The sequence below is a fragment of the Lacerta agilis genome, chromosome 17 (assembly GCF_009819535.1).
Source record: "Lacerta agilis isolate rLacAgi1 chromosome 17, rLacAgi1.pri, whole genome shotgun sequence".
Classification (NCBI taxonomy): domain Eukaryota; kingdom Metazoa; phylum Chordata; class Lepidosauria; order Squamata; family Lacertidae; genus Lacerta; species Lacerta agilis.
This window is the reverse complement of record NC_046328.1, coordinates 25,809,551-25,831,675: the sequence shown is the minus strand read 5'-3', so window position 1 is coordinate 25,831,675 and position 22,125 is coordinate 25,809,551. Positions and strand designations below refer to the sequence as shown.

The 22,125-nt window shown below is 49.2% G+C and overlaps 1 protein-coding gene across 32 annotated transcripts in view; it reads left to right on the top strand.

Moving 5' to 3' along the window:
- Nucleotides 1–22,125, top strand: part of NRXN2 (neurexin 2) — a 285,739-nt gene that overhangs the window by 93,467 nt on the left and 170,147 nt on the right. For 20 of the 32 annotated variants that reach the window (XM_033136171.1, XM_033136168.1, XM_033136167.1 and 17 more), the window contains 2 exons: nt 4,509–4,810; nt 8,333–8,377. In XM_033136171.1, the coding sequence (XP_032992062.1) occupies nt 4,509–4,810; nt 8,333–8,377 (347 nt within the window). The remainder of the gene's footprint in view (nt 1–4,508; nt 4,811–8,332; nt 8,378–22,125) is intronic. The other 12 variants (XM_033136155.1, XM_033136177.1, XM_033136175.1 and 9 more) reach the window with 2 other exon arrangements.

Genomic DNA, 22,125 nt, shown 5'->3' with positions numbered 1-22,125 from the left:
ACTTGCTCTGGTTTTTTGCATCTCCACATTATTAATGATGATGATGATGATGATGATGTAATATTTATACCCCGGCCACCTGGAGTTTGTGCACCTCACTCAGACAGGAGTCTGGGTTTCCCCCAGACATTTTGCCGATTTCCCTGGGAAATTCCCAACATATGGCAACTTTAGGTGAGGGTGTTTGTTTGTTTTGACAGAATTCTCCTCCCCAGGATGGCTGTGGAAGCTGTGGAGGGTGAAGAGGCATGTCATTTGGGAGTCTTTGTTTATTTCAGCTACACTGAAATAACCCAACACTGCTCCTTACTGCATACTTCTTCTTCTTATTGCAGACCTAATATTGTGCCACCATCTGGGGGCAGGACCAACCTGAGTGAGCATAGGGTGTCAATAAAGATCCTGCTCCTCCCCTGGCACACCCCCAGCTCTGCCCTATTTGGCCTGTGACATGCCAATGTGGCCATTACAGCACACTGGCCCTACCTGGGTGCAATGCCAGCTGGCAGATTTCTGCCACACCAGCACCTCTTCAAACTCTGCTGGTGCAAAGGGGTGGAGCAGTGATTCCATCTGAGTGCAGAAGGCAGAACTCAAGGAAAAGATGGTGCTTTGACTGCGAGGCCATCTCTATCTCCTCTCAACAAGTGGGACCTCCCACAGAATTTTGGCACTGTGCACCCCAGTTTTGTATTTAAGCACTCGCTTGCTGAGCAGGAATTCTTCCAGGTGAGTGAGCAGGCTGCCAGAGGAAGGCTACAGTGGGAGAATGAGAAGGCTAGAGTGAAATACCCATTATCTAGAGATCTCTTGGGTAGTGTTGGTTTCTTTAGAAGCCATTTTCTACTGCTCTTTCCTGATGGAAAAGTGATGGCTAATTGCTGTTGCCCCACAGAAGGAAAAATGCAGGTGTCCACAATTTCTGTGTAGTTGTGATTGCAGAGTCATGTGTCAGTTGAACAGCAAAAGCGGGAGCTCACGATCTTCCTAACTTGGATCTTTTGTAAGCGTTCTAAAAATTACTTTGCTAATGCCAATAATACAGATAAAGCCGATCGCTGTTATACTTCTGGGGGAAGACCATGGCTTAGAGAGAGTGGGTTACACCAGCCTGCAGGGTTGTTATTTTGCTACAGGGAGGGAGAGTAATGTATGACAACCTTGGAAGTGTAGTACAAACGTATGTAAGTATGTATGCATTTGTCTACTACAGTATCATAGAAATATATTTACAACAATAGCAAAGCATAATAACATACAGTAAAATCATAACAAATTGAAAACAAGTTTAAAGCAAACGAATTAAAAACTAACGCCAGTAGACCATTGTGGGGGATGTACTCTTAATTGCCTGCAATAGGCTTGGCGGAATAGAAAAGTTCTCAGCAGGCATTTAAAAGTTGACACAGAAGGCTCCTGCTATTTTGACATGTTGGAGGGTTGTTTTTTTGTTTTAGGGAGGGGGGTGAAATGAGGAGCTGTGAAGTTGAATGTAAAGGAAGTGCAATTACTTAAGGGCTTGAGAGAGTGAAAGGCACCCAGGAGAGTTTCAGCAAGGAGTGGGAAGACATTGTCCCTTTGCAGGGTAGATCTGGCATACAGACAAAAGAGGAACCGAAGACCTGGGGTGCTTCTAGAATACCTGCTTATCGAGCACCTGTCCTGATTTGTTTGTGTGGAGGTTATGCAACTCAGTGTCAGCATCAATTGTTACCCTAGGCTTCTAGAGCATTTTCCTGTCACTTCCCTTACTGTAAAAAGGCACTTTTTTCAAAAAAGTGGATTTGTTGTGCCAGAGCACTTTTGATGTGCTGTAATCACACATACCGAAATTTGCTGGCAAGCAATTGAATCCCTCATGCAAAATCGCAACACTGGGAGCAACCCTGGAAGGCAGGTTTCCCAGGATCCATTCACATCAACACCTGTGCCCTCCCACTGCTAGTTTTTGAACTTGCATTCACACCATCTGAACCACAATCCATTTTGATTCTGTCATTTCTTGACATATACTTCATATTGATGCATTTTTCTCAAACCAGCTTCCATCTGACTAGAAAAATCAAGCCGCATTCATTTCATACTCAAGTAGGGTGTGAGCATTCGAGCCAGCTGTCACACATGCGCAATTGAGCGTGCATGTGCAGATAACACTTTCATGAATAGGAGTTTGGTGTTGGTGTGTGTTTGCACTAGCAGGGCAACTAAAAAGGTCATGCGTGTTGGGTGGAGGCATCCCTGCCCCCTCGCTGATGTGAACCACACTGGCTTGAAACTTTGCTGTGGGGGAGTGGGATATGAATGTGCCCACAAAGTGCACGTCTAGCCAGGCTTTGTGACTCCTCAGTCACCATAGAATCATAGAATTGTAGAGTTGGAAGGGTCCCTGAGGGTTATCTAGACCAAACCCCTGCAATGCAGGACTTCTTTGCCCCATGTGGGGCTCAAACCCTTGATCCTGAGCTTAAGAGTCTCATTCTCTACCGACTGAGCTATCTGCCTTCTCTTAGAGTAACACAAAATGGTAGGTACTAGTTACATGGGTGTATTAACATTGCTACTGAGATCCTTGTGCTCAGTAAAGGTGGCAAAGCAGTGCCTTGGAACCCACATTGGTGTTTGTACACTCATACAGGTATATGTACATGTTCTCTCTCTTCCTTCCTTCCTTCCTTCCTTCCTTCCTTCCTTCCTTCCTTCCTTCCTTCCTTCCTTTCTCTTCTTGTCCACCCCACCAAGGGCCCAGCTGTCCTTCCTTGTTTCAGCCACAGCCTTCAATTCCTGCAGGCTTGCAGCTTGGGCCATTTTTAATGCAGTAACAATTTGAGGGATAAGATTATTTTTAAAAACCCTGACACACACCCATCTCATCTCTCTCTCTCTCTCTCTCCCTCCCTCCCTCCCTCCCCCACCCTGCCCCTCCATTTTCTCTTTCCCTTCTTCCTTCTTAAATAAACCCGCCTGGGCTTCAGGAGCAAATGACTTTCAGTGACACAATGATTGTGGGGCTGAAGGGAGCGGGGAAAGACAGCAGAAATTGTTTCCCAGGCGCCAAAGGATGGCAAGTTAATTGGCAGGTGTCATGGGGAGAAGAGGGACATTTACTCTGTGCATGTGGGGTGGGGGTGAGAAAGCATGTGTGCGCATTGAAGTGGGGGGTGTTACTAATTTCAGTTGGAAGGCAGTGAAATCGCAGCTTTCTCATGCGTACACCCTGGTCGGAACTGAGTAAGTGTTTTTTTTGGGGGGGGGGAGAAGAGGCCTGTGGGCCCAGCTGGCTTCAGGAAGGGTGGGGCAGGGGCTGCTTGACTCTCCAAGGATGCAAATAAGGGTTTATTTTGAGCATGGGAGTGGGGAGCTCTGTAAAACTCTGGTAACTCAGTTATACCTGCTACTGTCATCCTAACCGGGTTTTTATTATGGTTGCTGTTGGATGCCCTGTGGCTAAAGTGGGAACATTTGAAGGCACTCCCTTTTTTGAAGGACTATCTCTACCCAGATTAAAGATAACGAGCCCTTAGAGAGAGGGATGGAGGCTAGAAAGGCCCCCCTCACTAAGTCTTGTTCCCCACTACAATGACACAGATTGCATTTCTGTTTAAATTTACCGCAATTATCTCTACATTTGCATCTATGCCTATAGATTAGCGTATCCAAATATGTGTCATCCTTTATGGTGGTGGGTATGTAAGTTGCTACACTAATTCAAAATATTTGGTCGGGAGCGGGGAGAGAGCCCTTGGGAAAGTCCAGACGAACATTACCAAGAAGAAAATCGTGTTGTTTTTGTTTTTGAAGTTGTGGGCGCTGCGGGGGTAAGAGGGAAGTTATTCCAATGCCCTTGCTGTGGTCTCAGCACAAAAGGTGGTGGTGGGGTTCTTCTATGACTGTTACTTTATATAAACCACACACACACACACACACACACGTGGTATAATTGTGTAATGGCAAATAGGAGTAGGACCAGAGATTAAGTCCTCACTCATCCATGAAGCTCATTTGGTGACCTTGGGCCAGTCACTCATTCCCTCAGGCCAGCCTACCTCTCAGGGTTGTTGTGAGAATAAAATGGGGGCCAGGAAAGAACCATGTATATGCCACTTTCAGCTTTCATTGGAGGAAAGATGGGATATAAATGCACCAGGAGTAACTTGCATGATCCTAAAAGCGTTTGGGTTTGCTGCTAACCACCAGCTTTTCCAACTGAATTTAAAGAATAAATCACTCTCAGGCTTGAAGTATGCAGGTTTTTAAATCTGCAAGCACCGTCTGCATGGGCCTCCTGCTGTCTGTCAGTCTCCTAATGCCAGTGGCCCAGTGGTTTCACTGTTGCGTTTTGTGCAGTGTGCTGAGAGGGCTGCATGTGCAAGGAGACGAGCTGTTGCTATAGCAGGAAGCCCTGAGGGTGAGCTGAGGGGGGCTGTTCTCACATCCATCGTGTGCACAGTGCCACTCACTCTCTGCCCCTGGCACCCTTTCTCTTGGTCTCTCCTCCTCCTCCCCTGCAGGGAAAGAAGAGTTTGTGGCGACGTTCAAGGGGAACGAGTTCTTCTGCTACGACCTGTCCCACAACCCCATCCAGAGCAGCACCGACGAGATCACCCTCTCCTTCCGCACCCTGCAGCGCAACGGCCTGATGCTCCACACTGGCAAGTCGGCGGACTACGTCAACCTGTCGCTCAAGAGTGGCGCTGTCTGGCTGGTCATCAACCTGGGCTCGGGGGCGTTCGAGGCACTGGTGGAGCCTGTCAATGGCAAGTTCAACGACAACAATTGGCACGACATCCGCGTAACCAGGAACCTGCGCCAGGTGAGCTGCTGCTGCTACCTGCGTGGCTTCATGCTGAGGGAGGTGGGCAGGGGTGTGCGTGGGATAGAGGCCCTGGGCTCTAAGATGCAGCACACTCTCTGGAGTGAGAACAGCACTTTGGGTTGTTCTAGCCAAGACACCATAAGCCAGACACCACCAAGAGGACAGGTCTGGAGTCTAATCCCTCCTTTCCGCAAGAGATTGAGTTATCCCTTATTTTGGGGAGGGAGTGGGAATCTTGGAAAGGAGGGGCTCACAAGGGTGGTTCACAGATTAATAATAATAAAGACAACTCCTCCTGTCAGGCCTACAATTTAAAAAAAAATGACATGGAAGGAAAGGGGTCTGGAAGGGTGGGGAGCAAATTCAGGCACTGTTTCTTAGTTTACAGAGCTTCTCTGGCTGCTCTCTGGGGCCAGCTTGGCCTCCTCCTTGCCATGATGTTCTTCCTGGGAGGTGGGGAGAGCAGCCCCTTGGCTGATGGCAGAGGGTAGTGCCCTTCAGCTCTGCAGGGTCAAGGCTTAGGATGAAGCTGAGTGAGTATCTTGGAGCCAGGGGGGCTGGGCTGGGCTGGGCCCAGAACTGCTTCTCCCTTCCTAAAGGACCAAGTGGACCAAATAGCCCCCTCGCCCAGTTCAAAAGCCATTCTTGTTCCTCTACACGTGCCAGAGCTGGGGTCTGGCACCAAAAGCAGGGTGTGTGGGCTTTGCTCAGCTAAGGGGATGCCATTCTTCTGCTGCAGCCCAGCAGATCCCTCCCGCACCACCTCCTTTTCCAGGCCAAGCCAGTGGCACCCAGCCTGCTCTTCCAGCCTCTGTGCTTCCCTTGGCTGCCCAGTACCAAGGACACCTCTCATTTTTAGGAGGTTGTCCTTCCCAAAACAACTCCTCTTCTTCCATCTTGCCCCCCCTCTGCACAGCTGCTCCCCCTTCTGGCCACCTTCCTTTGCAGCAAGGATCTTCTTTGGTGCCTTCCCTCCACTGCCACGGCTACAACCTTCACTCAGTCAGGTAACTCCCAACTCACTACCTTTTCCACCTCTGGAGCAGTGTGGTGCCTGCTGTGGCATAGTTGACCCCAAAGGGATATGAGGAAAGCCTTGCCCCCTTGCCCTGTGCCTCTGTTATGAGCTGTCTTGAGTGGCTCCAAACCACACCTCCTATTCAGCCCTCTCCTGCCAGCAATGGGTTCCTTGGCATGGAGCCATACCCTGGTATGTGACAACATGTTCTTGATATAAAACACTCTAATGCATGGATGGGGAACCGGTTTCAGGCCAAGGACTGCACCATACCCACCACTGGCATGTGGCCCCCAGAAGCAAAAAAGGGTAGAGCAACAGATGGTGACCTTTACCTTTGTACATTAGGCCATGTTCCAGCTATGAAAAAGCCGGAGCCCCGCTTTATTCCCTCCTTTCCTCCACCCAGTCAAGCAAGAGGCAGTATCAAAGGAAATATTTCAACCAGGGAAAAGCACTCAGAGAAGGTGAGCTGGGGCAATGAGGGGTATGGCCTGGAGAGAATCTTGAGGGCCAGATTATGAGGCTTGGAGGGCCACATTTGACCCTTGGGCCTGAAGATCCCCAGCCCTGTTAATAACAAGTTGGTGGCTGTGCAGTATCTTAAGGGGAGAACAAGTCAGTCTAGTTGAGCCCAATTTGGTTGCACTGCAGAGCTGATTTATGAAAGGGCAAAAATGAATCTGCTTCTCCCCCCCTCCCTCCTCTGCTTGGTGTCTGGACCACAGGGTGGTGTTCCCATTCCCCATCTTGGCATTGTTCTATTTACAGGGTGTTTCCCCATGACTGGACAGTATGTTGAATATGGAGGGTTCTGTTTGGGCTGGAAGACTGGTGTGGGAAAGAGAAAGCGGAGTCTTGTTCTGTGAATCCCAAGGGGCAACAAGTTATAAGGGGCCCTGTCCCCGCCTCTTGTTCTCCACCCTTTAGCCTAGAGAAGGGTGGGAAGAGGCGGAGGCAAGCTAGCAGCTAAAAAGAAATGTTGGGATTTGGATGAATATGGAGAAATGGTGGAAGGGGACACGGTGTGTCTGGAAGTGAGTACAAATGGACTTCTTGATTTCTGAAAGGGGGGGCAGTGAATGCAATACTCATGCAAATGTCCAAGTTGCGCGCACACACACAAAACACCCAGCTCATTTCAACATGTATTATTGCCACACAGTGGTGAGTGAAGGACACCCTGTAGTGTGCTCAGAAACACTCTCAATCATTCCACATGTTCCAGAGTGGTGGTGCTGGAAAACAGTGAACTCCAGCTCAAGCCAGGCTGTGGAAAGCAAGATGTGGGAGAGAATGGATGGTGGTGGCAGTGGAGACCTAATGGGGTGGGGGCAGGGAGAGGGCTTTTCTTGGGTGGAGCTGTTAAGGCAACCTGAAAGCCGGGGGTGTCCTGTCTGAGCAGGGGGGAGAAGAAGAGTGCTTCTGAATAGGGGTAGGGGCCTTTCCACTGCTCTGTAGGCTGCCTGTGGTGGCATGCCTGCTTCCCAGCTGGTTGGGAGAGAACTGACAAAGGTTGCCCATGGGGTTCCTGCCTTTGGAGCAATAAGCCAGTGCACAGGGGCTACGGAGGGCTTTGAATCTGCCCCCTTTGCTGTCTTTGGATTCACAGAACAGGGACCCCTCCCTCATTCTTTGACAGCTCCTGCTCTCTCTGTCTTTCTCTCTATCTGTCTGCTAATCCTCTTGATGGATTTCTTGTCTCCTTTTTTTGCAAAGAAAGCATCGACTCAGCCTTGGTTTATGCCTGGGGAAGGACATTCTGTCACCCCCATGGCATCTCTGGTTGCTCTCTTCCCTAAGAAGCACTTGGACCCTTAGGCCCCCCCCAGATGCCCTCATCACCACCACACCACAGACACACAGGCCATCATGAGTGGGTCACGCCCAACTGGGCCCACTGCCCTCTTCTTCCCCTCCTGCCCCTTCTCCCCTCTCCAAACTGGCCGCCTAGGAACTACTAATACTGCTAACATGGGCCGTGCTGTGTTCCTCCATTCTTCCACTCCCCCTCACCCTCACCCTCCCACCCCCCAAACCACCTTGTTAGAGATTGCCTTGGCAACTTTCGTTGTTGTGTGTTACTAACACGCTTCTGGGGTGGCGGGACAGAGCGGGGTGGGGGGAGATTCGACTTCTCTGCCGGAGAAACCAGAACTAACCTTTGTGCCATCCACGGAATGTCGGTTGTTTCTTTTCCTTTTCCAGTCTTTCATTTTGTTCTGTTCTTTCCTTACTAACCAAGGCCTAGGAAGTTCCGGGGGGTTGGGGGTGAGTGTGGGGTGGTGAGGCTGGTGCTCTCGAGCGGTGGGGAAGGGTTGTGTGGTTTAGTGTCTTTTATTTTGTTGGTCACAGGAACTGGGGGGATTTATTTCTCTTTTTTAATATAAAAAAATCTCCCTTGAAGTTTCATGGTTGGTCATTTTTTCCCCTGTTTATCCCCCTCCCCCTCTCGTTTTGGTTTTTCGTTTTTTCGTTGTTGTTTTTTTTAATGCATACAGCACGCAGGAATTGGACACGCTATGGTAAACAAACTGCATTACCTGGTAGATATCAGTCTAATTGTCTAATCATTTGGTTTGCCGTGGGTTTTACCTCTCTCCCTCCCTTCCTTATTTTTTTAATTCATTAATTGGGTTTTGAAAATTATTGTTGTTTTGGAAAACACACACACACACACACACACACACACACACACACGAACATGCGCACACAGAGAGAGTTTAATTTTAGAAATTATTTCCCCCAAAGAAGGTGACTTGAATTGGTATGAATTTAACAAGCAATGAAAGAGCCACTGGCTGACTTGGAGTCACTGGCGTAGGAAGGGTAGGGCGTAGGGGGCGGGGCACCCTGGGCAGCGTGATCCCGGTAGGGTTCCATCTCGGCTCCTCCCCCCTGTGCTGCGTGCCCCGCCCCCAGAACGTATGCCACGCCCCTACGGGCAGCACGCCCCGCCCCCAGAACGTGCACCAGCCCCGCCCCCGCCTGCTTCCCACCTCTGGTGCCAGAGTATGAAGCTCTGCCACTGCTTGGAGTCTGGAAGTCGTTTCAGGCCTGAAGGTTGGCACATAATGCTAGGTGGCCAAAAGAAGCTTCAAATTGCCTGCAATAAAAATTATTTATTTATCCCATTTTTTAATACATGCTGCCTTTCCTCAAAGCAGGTTAAGGCACTGTACATGGTCCTCCAGCCCACATTTTATCCTCACAAGATGCCTGTAAAGTAGGTTAGGCTGATAGATGATTTTGCTTCATGGCAAGATTTTTTTTAAAATTTCACTGGTTCTTGTTCAACACTCTTAACATATCCAAATTGAATTGCCAGAAAGCCTTGTTTGAGAGAAGTCCTGCCCTATCTCAGAGCGCAATCAATCAACATGCCTTGCAAATATGCCTGTAAAAGTTACTAGCCTCCCTTTCTGTTAACTAGTCTGCTGGAGACTGGCAGGGGAGGGTATCAGGCATTTCGCGGCCTGCTTGCTCTCTCTTCTGGGCATGGAGGAGGGGGATAAGAAGATGCTCCTTCTCTGCTCCTTCCTTCCACTTGCTCTGCCATCCAGGGAGCCCTTTGCCACTCACTGATTTACAAACAGTTCCTGCTTGCCTGTCGCCACCACTGCCAGACGGGGGTAGTGCAAGGTAGGCGCAATAGAAGAAGTCTAGAGGGGGTGTGTGCACAAAGCCACTGGCTAGCCAGAGAAGGAAAGTTCCACTTGCCCACTGGAAAAAACCTCAGAGCCTCCAAGAAGGCAGGGAAAACATCCCTAGTCAATGATGTCTGCTTGCCATCTGGGGTAGAAGTACAGGCCTCGAGCAGCACTCTTCCCCAACCTGCGGGGGGTGGGATCCAGAAGTTACTAGGCTCCAACTTCCATGCCAGCTCCCAGGGCTGCTGTGTGTTGCAGCCCAACAAAACAGCAAGTGGAGGCCACCAGTTCCATCCCCCAGATTGGCATCTTCATGGAGGGCTAGATGTCTCTCTCCAACCTTCCTCCTCTGTAAGTACTTTGAGCATTCCTCCCACCCTTCAAATGTGCAGATGTACAGGAAACTTGCTCTCTTAACACCCCCTCTCCTCTGCCATTACCAACCCAAAACAAATGAACAAAAAAAAAAAATTGTGAGCACTTTTAAAACATTTTATTTTATAACTTTACTTTTTACCCTTCCCCTCCCCACCCCACCCCCAAAAAAATCCATGGAAAACACCATCCCATGAAGCAACTTCTGTGCGCTATTACACCTGCGCTGTGACCCCAGCTGCCCCCCAGGGAAGGACAGCAACGGGCAGCCAGCAGGGCGGAGGTGGGAGTATTGGAGGGGAGGGACATTTTGATATGGGGTGGAGGAACAGGAGGGTGAGCTTGCAGGGAAATACAAAAGGAGTTTCCCCTGTGGTGTGGCACGGGGGGCAGGGGGCAGAGGCTGGAGGGCTGAAGTTCCCCTCCTGAGTTAGGAGAACCCTGCCCATGGGTAATTGGACTACAATTGCTTCCCCCTTTGGGTGCCCTCCCTTTGGGTAGCTTGAAAGGGTTTGCCCTGTGATGGGCTTGGGCCTGTCAAGGTAGTGCTTGACCACACTGGCTGCCCTGGATCTTGTTCCCCTCCACTGGGGTCCCGCTGCCGGCCCTCCATACTGCATGGCATGCTAGGATTGCTTTGGGCATGTAGCTTCTGTGTCCAGTTTTTTATTTTCAGAGCATTTCTCTGGGGCTGAAACTAACACTCTGTGTCGCACACTGTCCACCCACCCCTTTCCTTTACCCTTCCTCCTCCTCCCCCTCCTCCTCCTCCTCTTGCCCTCCTCCTACACTCTACCAGTCCCACTCCTCTTTCTGCCTTGCATGGCGTACCAACTTCACAACTTGGCCATTTCAAACAGGAGCACTGTAAGGTTACAATGGGGTTGCTGGGGGAGAAGCTGTGCTGAATATAGGCGCATAGGTGTGGACAAGTGTGTGCATGGTGAGAGGGACTATGAGCGGGCAGGCATCTGTGACAGTCTATTCCTTCTTAGTTTTTAGGGTGTGTGAGTTTTGTGTGCATCAGCCCCACAGTTTAGGCATTAACTGCCCCCCGCCCCACCCAGTTTGTCTTCAATCCTGGATGCAGGTTTAAGAACATCAGAGCAACTTATTCTGTTGCTGGATCAGACCAAAGGCCTTACTAGTCCAGCATCCTGCCTCAGTGGCCAACCAGGTGCCTCTGGGGGTGTCCACAAGCAGGGCTTGAAGTTCATCACCCCCTCCTGCTGTTGCTTCCCAGCTACTGGCACTGAGGTGTAGACCAGGGGTCAGCAAACTTTTTCAAGCAGGGGGCCAGTGCCCTGGGCCTCAGACCTTGTGGGGGGCCGGACTATATTTTGAAAAAACAAAACAAAAAGGAACGAATTCCTATGCCCCACAAATAACCCAGAGCTGCATTTAAAATAAAAGGACACATTCTACTCATGTAAAAACACGCTGATTCCCGGACCGTCCGCAGGCCAGATTTAGAAGGCGATTGGGCCGGCTCCGGCTCCCGGCTCCGGCTCCCGGGCCTTAGTTTGCCTACCCATGGTGGAGACTGTCTTTAAATGTGGAAGCTCTCTCACCTCACACATTTTTCCCCTTTGAAAAATATTTTCCCTGGCACAAAAAAAGTTGGAGATGGAGAAAAGGCCGCACAAACTATCCTGTGCGGAATCCTATGAGCACAAGGCCCCTCCAGATGTTGCTAGACTACATTTCCCATCATTCTTGAGCATTGGCCATGCTGGCAGCAGGGGCTAGTGGGAATTGTAGTCCACCAATATCCCACTCTGCAGAGCTGTAGCTGTATCTTCCAGTGTGTAAAATGTACTTCTGAAGAAGGGTTGTATCCAGTGATTGTTCTACCCACAATAGACCCACTGAAAACAATGGCCATATGACTAACTGACATCCATTAATTCCAGTGAGTATGCTCTCTGTATAATTTACAGTTGGATATAACTTCAGGCCTTTTCAGCAGGGAAGATGTGCATGCCAAATGCTGGACCAGCCAGGCAATTGTTATTGTGCTCTCATGTGCATTTGGTATTTCACACATCAGAAGGTCTTAGGAGTGCAACTCCTGTGAACATGGCCCTGAGGATGTTTCTCTCTGTGTTTTTGTGTGCGTGTACCCAAGCACTACAAATTGTATACCAGTGTCACATTTTTTGGGGGTAGTTGTGGGTCTGTGAAGGAATCTTCGATCCCTTAGTCTATCTGTCCAAGCACTCCTACAGAAATGCAGCGTCTAAGAATGTTTGAAGCTGGTTAAAGCCATTTGGAAGTTGTCTGTGTTTGTAGTAAGGACATGTGTGTGTCATATGTGAGAATTGCAGGCTCTTCTTTGGGTCCTGCTGATGGGAGAGAATGATAGTGTGTAGGTTGAATATTTTGTTCAGGGAGGCTCAGTGGGGCTGAGGGGAATAAGCGTGGATGGATCTTGTGGCCCTCCACATGTTCCTGGACTACAACTCCCACCATCCCAGGCCATGCTGCCCGAGGCTGATGGGAATTGGAATCCAGCAATACTTGGAAGCTGCACAATCCTGCAGGGTGTGAGGGCTGAACTCATGATGTTTGTTGCCTCAATGCAATTAACATGCATGTTTTAAAAATGCAAATAGCAGCTGGCCGGTGGTGGTGCTGGGATGGGAGAAGTTTTTCTCCTGCTTTGGTCCAGTGAAAAATCAACACTGCCACCATCAGTACCATGAAGTTGCTGTTTGTGTCAGGAGGAACATGTTAACTGGTGCCTATGGAGGCTTTCCTCCCAGTACAAATTTCAGCTTTAGGAGAGGGGGAGACCCAGATTATATCAAGGCACTTGGCACAACAGTCTGGGCCATGTATTACTTCAAGTGCTAATCAGGCCCTAATCAGCTAGCCTGGCTCTGGGTTAGAGAGAATTAGGGGCATATGAGAAATGTAGCTCCCATGGTTCCTGTCATAATGGTGCATCTAGAGACACTGGGAAGTGTGGGAACGACTTTAGGTACCATTGCATGCTCAGGGCTACATCTGGGATCTAAATCCTGAGGCTGCCGTGATGGAGCTCTGGAACCCCTCCTAGCTGACAACATCCCTCACCTCCCTGCAGTGAACATCTTGGTTTGCTGGGAGGCACAAATTAGATGAGTGGCAAGACAAGAGGTTTTCACTCACCTGCTGGTTTGGTTCTTTGGTGCAAAACTGAAAGAATGAGAAGTGGTGCCTCAAGACCCGAGAGGAGGTTGCTCTGCCTGATGTTTCTCTGACGTGCCCTTCCAATGGCTCATCTGTGCTGCCAAAGCTGGCGCTGGGAACACACACACACACACACACACACACACACACACACACTTCTCCCATCCTGTCTCACATAAGGCAGGCACAGTTGCCACGTGGGAAACAGAACATGGTTGCCTCAGAGTCTGGAAGAATCCCTGGTCTGTCTTCTTTCTGTCCATGGGACTTTGGTGGAAAGAAAGGTTGCCTCTGGCTTTATAAATCTTCATGGATTTCTTCCAGAAGCGAGCTTGCAGAGTCAGACCAAGTGGGCATGAGAAACTGGGGGAGCTGTCTCTGTGCAGATGTGTTTCCTCTGTGTGGGTGACTATGCGCATTCTTTCAGCAATCCCTTGCTTTGCACATTCCCAGTTTCAGCTGATTCACCTTGCACAAGATTTTTTACACACTAGTCCCAACCGTCCGCATCACCAGCCCCCTCTAGGGTCACCATCTAAGAATCGACTAACCACATTGCCTAGTAGTCATGATGGCTGTATATCACCTCCAGTAGGAGAGGCAGCAGCTCCCTGACTTCCTCTTGCTGGGGAAGGAAGAGCATGAGAGGCCTGCCGTGCTCATGTTGTCACTGTGGGTGCCTCCCCATGAGGGCATCTGCTTGGCCGCTGTTGGAAAAAGGATGGTGGACTAGAGAAGCTCCCTTTGGCCTGATCCTGCTGCTTCAGGATCCTTCTTCTGGTCTCATGTTCTCAACCCCCAGTTCCAAACATTGGTAACATATCATAGAATTGGAGGCCATCGAGTCCAGCGCTCCCTGCTTGATGTGGGGAGCTCAGAGCTGGAGCATCCCCATGCCAGTTTCTGCTTACTGACCTCTATAAAATTTTCCCCACCATCACTCTCTTTCCAAGGACTGTGCTGGTGAGAAGCTCCCCACTGACATTCCCAGGACCCTTCCCCAATGCTGATTTAGAGGAGTTGCCTGCCTTCAGCTCTGAACATGATTCTCATTTTTGCCTGGCAGCTTCAGTGGCTCTCAAGCAGCGATGGGTCTGCCCTGGTTCTTTTTAAACTGGAGAAGTTAGCTGGGATTGGACCTGGCAACTTCCGCATGCGAGGCAGGTGCTCTTTCATTGTACTAGCCCCCCACCCCTTGTTTCAGCAAAGGCCAGTGTGAGGCTGCAGGGGGGTCTGGGTGATAAAGAGACAAAGGCCTGTTTGTGTAAAGTCCCGTTTTGAATGCAGTCCATTGATGCACCCTGTGAGAGTAGGAATGCATATGAGAAAAGTCTCTTGCCCCCATGGGCAGCAGTAATCAGAGAGAGAGAGCTGGGGGGCAGCCCCCCTATTTCCTGGGACTACTTTAAAGTGGTCTTTTGTGTCCTGAGGGAAGGTGGGAGCCAACAAGAAGAATCTGAGGAGGCCAGGAAGCTCCTGTGAATATTTTTGTACCGTTTGTTTATTCTATTTTAAATTGTGAACTGCCTTGGCAGGAAGGTGGCATAGAAATGGAACAACTAATAAAGAGGCAAACTAATCGAATCAAAAATCTTTTCTGTGAAGAAGGCAGGAAGTCACACACTGCCCATTGAGAACTCTCTTCCATTTAGCACCTACCCTGGGCACAGTTGTGAGTACGGCAGGAGTGTGTGTGTGTTTGTGTGTGTGTGTGTGTGTGGAAGATTCAGTTATCTGGAACATGTGAGTCATCTGGGACAGAGATTGGTCCTGTGGAGGGGGGGGGGGTAAGCATCATGCCACTTTTTCCTCTTTGTGGCTGGATCATCCATTCCTGGTGTCAGCCTGCTGCCTTTCTGAAGCCTCCCTGCCTTGGGAAGCCACACAGGGCAGGGTCATAGGAGAGCTTTGTGCATGTGGGCCTATAATAGTGTGGAGGACAGATGGGTGGGAGGCCCTCTTTTCGGAGTGCTTGCACCTGGGTATGAAATGGCAAAACCCTTCTCCCCGGAAAACCTCCACTAATTGCTGGGCTTGGCATCCATTCAAGGTGGGCGCCCATGTCCGACTCTCCTTAAGTGTGCTTTCAGTGTGTGCTGGGGGTCGTGCCAGGTGCTCTTGTTAGAAATGGCCAAGCAGGCCTCATCCTGCTCTCTCTGTCGCTCTGATTTCTCTACCTGGCCTTTTCCATTCTTTCTCTTCTCTCTCTTGCATGCCGGCTTTTGCCTGCTTCTCCTCTCTCTGTCTCCATCATCCGCCGCCGCTCTCCCACCTGCCCGCCCACCCCATCTAACACGCATGGAGGCCGCTTTGGGGCCTGATCCCTGCTTTGCATGGCTTCTGTCTCCATCTGAGTCTCTTCTCAGCCAATCTCTCTCTTCTCTTCTATTTCTCTCTCTTTCTGATGATTAATTAATTAATTAATTGAGAGTCATGATTAATGCTAGCTGATAATTAACTCCTGTTGTACTAATAGTGTACTAATTAAAGACTGTGTTGATTGTTCCTACTAACTGCCATTTTTGTGTCTGAACTTTTAAGTTTGTCCGAGGAGACTGCCCCAAATTATTTTACTCAAAACATCCTCCCCTTCTCCCCCCCCCCACTTTGCTGCCTCCCACCCCATCCCACCCTGGTTTGGCTTCCCTCGTTCTCTCCGGGGTCGCTCTGCTAAAAGGGGTGGGTGAGGTGCAGGTAACAGACTATTAAATGGGGCTCACAAAACAAGCAAGTGAGAACTTTGCATCAAATCACCTCTCTTTCTGGTGGGGGTGGCCCTTGCTCAGGAAGGTGAAGGAGTGTGAAATGTATTGGCTTCAGATGGGAGTGGGTTAGGCCACATGTGTGGGAACCAGGGCTCCTGGGTCCTCTATGCCCAGCTTTGTCGGAATTTTTGGGCAAGGAAGGCAGAAGAGGGCACAGATTGCGGTGACCAGGTTTACTTTTCTGAAAACAGAAAATGTTTGAGGCATCATAGACAGCCAAAGACCCTGGGGTAGGGTTGTAGTTTGTCTCTGGGGTATACAAGAGCACTCTGCACACCCCAAAATCCTCCCACTTGGACACTGGGCTCCCCCAAGACATGATCCTGCTCAGACAGAAACACCGCCTGCTTCCTGGAAGGAGGCACCCTCCAAGGCTGCTCTTCCAGAGCCCAACCTTCCTTCTGGGACTTATCCTAGGCCCAACCAACCCAGAGGCTGTTCGCTGGGGCAGATCCTATACCTCCAGGGCCTCAAGAGTGCTGCTGGGCCCTGGGCCTGACCCTTGACTTGCCTAGGAAGATCCTGCTCAGTGAGGCTGACTTTGGGGACCCTTGGAAAGGCCAGAACTGATTGGCCCTTCTTGTCCAGTGCTTGCTGCCTGTGTCCCAAGATGGGTGGCAGTGCCCACACAGGGGGAGCCTGATTCTTGGTGCACATAACACATGGCAAAATGAACATGTATGTGTGTGGTCTTTCACACATGATGGTGGGGTGGTGATCTCAGTCCTGCGTCACGCACGAAGGAGGCCCCCAGCTCTCATGCTTGCCTCTCTCATAATTGTGCACAGGCACCTGTCAGGCCCCAATTCTTTAGCCTTCCTGTGTTTTCAGTGTGCAATGAAAGAAGATAGAGAGCTTGGAGGAGCTACAGCACTGGCATCTTTGGCTTGTTTTGAGGGGAGGCCAGGGCTGGGGGGAGGTCTTACTTACAGAGTTTGTGGGAGTTTGACAGGGCTATGGGCTTTGCCTGTTTCAAAAAAGGGGGGAGTTTGCATCTGATCCAGCCGCCACCCAGTTGTTCCCTTCTCCCCCACCCCCACCCCGTCCATATTCTAACCTCGTTTGCATGTTGTTGTACTGACTAATTACTAATGAGCTCCTCCTCCCCTCCCCCCCTGCTCCACCCTCTCCCCTCTCTCTTCCTCACTTGTCTCACTGGGAAGGAGAAATGTCCTTTGCGGGAAGGGGGTCTCCAGACTGGCCGCCCTTGATGGTCACACTCACCCACCCCTCCCCAAATGCAACCCTCTACCACATGCACACACATGCTCCTGAGCTTGCCAAGAGACATCTTTGTGGCCTCTCCAGCTCAGCCTCCTCTCACTCTTGCCCTTTCTACTACACAAGGCTTGATGGTTCAAGTGGAATCAAAAAAGGAAGAAGGGGAGCCCATTGCCCCCTCCACCAGCTGCATGCACCCACTCAGCCTCAGTCCAGTTCAGTTGGGTGTATTGCAACAGGGGCTGGGCTGGGCTCTGAGGTTCCATCAGCGCTGGACCCCAGGGAGCCGCCTTCTCTGCTGGGGTTCCCCCTGCCCAGTCTAGTTGGCGGTGCAATTCTGGAGCCAATCTGGAGCCGAAGGACCCGGTGGGCAGTCAGATGTCCCTCCCAGCTGTACTACATCCAGGTATTTGGTTTTTCATCAGAAGCAGTTTGCTGTTTTTGCCTGTAGGCCTGTCACTCCTCCTGGATTACCGTTCAGGGGAGATATTTGTTGCTCTGCACTGCCCTCTGCAGGGTCAGGTTGTCACAGCAGGCAAGCGGCATGTGCAACCCTTTGACAGCTGCTGGTAGGTAGCCGTGTTGGTCTGCCATAGTCAAAACAAAAAAATAAAATAAAAAAGTTACTTCCAGTAGCACCTTAGTTGGTCTCTAAGGTGCTACTGGAAGGAACTTTTTTTTTTTTTTGCCTTTGACAGCTGGTGACTGAGGATGGCTGGTGACTGAGGACCGTTCACATGTTACGTTCTTTTGGTACGCCTGTATTCTGTGTGCTACTGATACGGTGAGGTTTGGTGTTTTGGAAAACATGTGCTCCATAAAGGCAGACACGATGGGGAACTGCCTCTCAGCATCCCGCTTTTTCTGCTGGATGGAACTCAGACTTCATAGCCAGGATGGCTTAATGCTGCATTGCTGCAGTCCCCCTGCCTACATCTCAGCATACTTGTTTTAAAGACTACATTCCTCTTCCTTCATTTCTTTCTGAGAAATAAAATTACATTTAGCACAATTATAATTGAAACAAACAGGCAAGAAGCACCAACATATACATCAACAAAGATAAATTTAAAATATCCTTTACTTAAACAGAGGGGGAAATTACAACATCTCAAAACAAAGTTGCTGATTTGGTGACAACAGAATAATTTTACGATTAATAAAAGGTAGTCAGTTGCTAAGAAATCACCCCCATTTGGGTCCATTTCCTTTACCTGCTTGGTCAGTTTAGCCATTTTAAGGAAGTTCACAGATATTTACTCACCTTTCCTTTAAGTTTTGGTGTCTGGAGAAGTTTCCAGACACAACACAACTATAATCTGGCTGCTATAATGATATAACTAGTTAATGCAGAGTAATGTGAATTTTATCCTGCATATAAGTGAAAAGAAAAAAAATAGTGAATCTAATAGGAATCTCTACCATTTAAATTATTTCTTTTTCCAGCTTTCTTTTATATAATTGGCGTTTTTCTACGTGACTAAATCACCACGTGTGATAGAAACTTTTTGTGCGATTTGTCAAGAAGAACTGTTCTTTTCCTTGAAACTTTATGTTTTGCAATATGTAGATTTATTTTAATTTAATCAACAAATTGGTCAATTAAATTACTTAAAGACCACAGAGATGAATTGACTTTAACTCTGGAGGTGAGTTGATCTGAATATTTAAGCTATCAGTCCTTATAGAGACTTGTAGATGGTTTACAACAAATATAAAACAAAATACATTGAAAACTAAATGGAAGTGGCGATTTTAAAACAATTACTAAAGCACCCAATTAAAAAATTGTGGAGCACTATGGAACTTGAAAAATTTGCAAGAAAGTGGATGTAAGATGCAGCTTGAATCCACTTCCAGGCTCTGGCTTCCCCCAGCTTTGTGCTCTCCAGATGTTTTGGACTACCATTCCCCTCAGCCTCAGTGGGCATGGCTAGGCTGTTCTATGTAAACCCGTGCTTTCCCCTTGGCATAGTATTCTGGGTTATCAGAAACACAGAATTGTGGAGTTGAAAGTGAGCCAAAGGGACACCTAGAGCAACCCCCTGCAGTGCAGGAATCATAGCTACAAAATCCCTGACCGATGGCCATCCAACCTCTGTTCAAAAATTTCCAGTGAAGGAGTCTACCACCTTCTGAGGGAGTCCGTTCTACTGCTGCACAGCTCTTACCTAGTGTTCTTCTTCTTTCTTCTTTGGTGATCACTCGTAGCCAAGTAATGTTTAGTCAGAATAGGCTTTCGTGTCATTTGATTCCATTGACTCAGGTCTTTCCCTCTGGAGTAGCAGGAAAAAAGCTTGCTCCATCTTCTATGTGGCAGCCCTTCAGATATTTGAATATGGCTATCCTATTACCTTGTCAGTCTTCTCTTTTCCAGGCTAAACATCCCCAACTCCCTCAGCTGTTCTTCGTAATGCTTGGTTTCCAGACCCTTCATCATTTTGGTTGTCCTCCTCTGCACATATTCTGGGGTTTACAGCTCCCCACCCTGCTGATACCATTTGCATTTTAAGTACCTGCACTCAGTGGCTGAGGAAGCCTCTCCGCCGCCCAGGGTGGTGGAGCGGAGGCACCCCCCTGGGGGCGGGGCGTCACAACGCACATCAGCTGCACTACGCATGCCCGGAATTTCCGGCCCGAATGCACTACGCATGCCCGGAAATTCCGGGCATACGTAGTGTATCCGAGTCGGCGCTGCTCCCCCTGCGGCAAGCCGTTGAGCAAGTGGCGGCTTGTGGGGCTGCCCCGGCCATCCGCAAAGAAGCACGGATGGGGTGCCGGGCAGCGGGGGAGTGGCAGGAGGGGCCGGGGAGTGTCACCCCCTCCCCTGGAACCCGGGGTGGCCCGCCCCCTACACCCCGCCCTTCCTATGCCACTGCCTGCACTTAAGATGCAAAGACACACTCAGGGTCAAGTGCAATTTAGCCCTGATATCACCTCCGTGCTCCAGACAGAAGAAACATCTACATTTCACACTAGTCTACATTGGTCAGTCAAGAGTTCCACATGAGCCTCTGTCACAAGAGTGGACCACAGCTTTTCTGCCTGCTCCACTTTGACTTTTGCCCTGTTTGAGCCCTTGTAGAAATGGCATTTGAACAAGAGTTACCCTTTAAACAGCAACAAGCATAGTCAGTTTCTATGGAGATGAAGAGAAGAGTCGGCTCCAAACAAAAGCCCCCACCAACCCATCCAGTGCTGAAATTTTAAAAACATTCTGCAGATTGTAGATAGTGCCTGGTTACAAATGTTCTGTGGCATTAAGGCTGTGGAACTGTTTAAGTGGAAAGCTTTCTTACAGACCTAAATGCCTTGGTGGATCAGACCACAAAGTTCTACTCCAGTATCCTGGAGTAGCAATGGGAAATCCAGATACATCTGGGAAGCCCCCAAAGTGGAGAACTATTCCCTGTTGGTAGCCCTTGGCAACTGGCAACTGGCAACTGGAGATGGTCACTAGTGAGAAGGTGCATTATGGGGTGTGTTGTTATTATATCATTAATTTATTATCCAACTTCCTGCAAAATAATGAGTCCTGTTGCACCTAAAAGACTGACAAATTTATTATGGCAGAAACTTTTGCAGCCACTTTCAGCTGAGCCACCTTTTGCCTCAAAAGGCTGCAGCAGCTGCCTTGTCCTGATTGAAAGAGGGATCTGCATCTGCCCCTCTCCTTTGCCTTTTCAAGTGCCCCCTTTGGCATCCATTTAGACCTCCTCTGGAGTCATTAACACCTCATTAGCTCAGCCCCAGGCAGTCTCCCTGCCTCCATTTAGAGGGCCTTCCTGCTTCTGGAACTGCCTGTAAATGCTTCTTGCCTGGTTGTTTTAAGTGTCAGCAGCAGGAGGAGTTATTGTTTTAAGTGGTTAAGCACTGACCCCCCCCCCCCCGTCCCTCTCAATTAAACTCTTTGCTGGCCTCCTCACTGCCTGAGCTTTCAGTTTCCTGCTCTTTTCCAGCATTTCAGGACAAGCTCTTTTCAGTCAAATCCACCTCACCAGATGTCTTACTCTACTGGAAAGGGAGACAGTCCATCAAAAGCAGAAAAGAACTGTGGCACCTTAAAGCAGCACAGAGACCTGGTGCCCCTTCAAATGTTTTGGAATGCAAGTTCCCATCACCCCCCCCCCCAGTCAGCACAGAGCATACCATTTGCACCATTAGTTGGGAGAATTGTGTTTTTTTTTTTAAAGAAGAAAATAGGCATAGGGAGACCCTAAGCCCCCCACTAAGGTCACAGTTTGTTTTATTTGTTTAACAAAATTTATAAGCTACTTAGATAGTAGTGAAACCTCTAAGCATTTTAAAAATAAAATAAAATAAATTTTAAAAACAGTTTATAAAAACTATTACAGTTAGCAGCAAAAGATTAAAACACTTCAACATCTTTGCATCTGGAACCTAAATTGTGGAGCTCTGTGCCTATGGTGTGTGTTGGAAAGGAAGGTCCCTTTTTGCACCAGGGCAAATAGGCATTTGGGTACAGGGCCTGATCTTGGTTGAGACCATAGCAGAGGGCAAATGGGCAAAGTCCCAATCAGGATCCTGGTACGGATGAGGACCCCCACTTATCTTCATAATTCACACCATTACTAATGGGCTGGATGGCACCATTGGTCCATATGTCCAGCCAAGGAGTGACAGGAGCAGCAACACCTTGGCTTTTCTTTCCCTGTTTAGCTTTGCTGCCTGGCTCTTCCTTCTCTGCAGCTGTCAGTTCTTCTAGCTAAATGCTGTTCAGATTCATCATAATTGGCCTGAAGTTTGGGAGAGTTTAAGGGTTGAAGAGTTGACCTGAGCGCTAGTCAGATTTTCGTAATGGAAATTGGTGCCCCTCTGCTGTTCCTTCTCACAGACCCTCAAGGGATCTGGGTTTTGGGAGAGCAGTGTGACATTTTTCCTCGGCTGGTAAAAGCCTGAAAGGAGTTCACTTGGGGCGTGAGGCTTTTTTGGGCTGGCTGAAGCTCACCCGAACAGGGCGAACAGAGCTAAGCTGACTTGCTAGTTTTTATGTGGGAGCTTCTACAAGTCAGAACGTCCAGCCACCGATATCATTCAGCCCCAGGGAAGCTGTGCCATGGGACAGAGCATGGTGCTGTTGCACTTGTG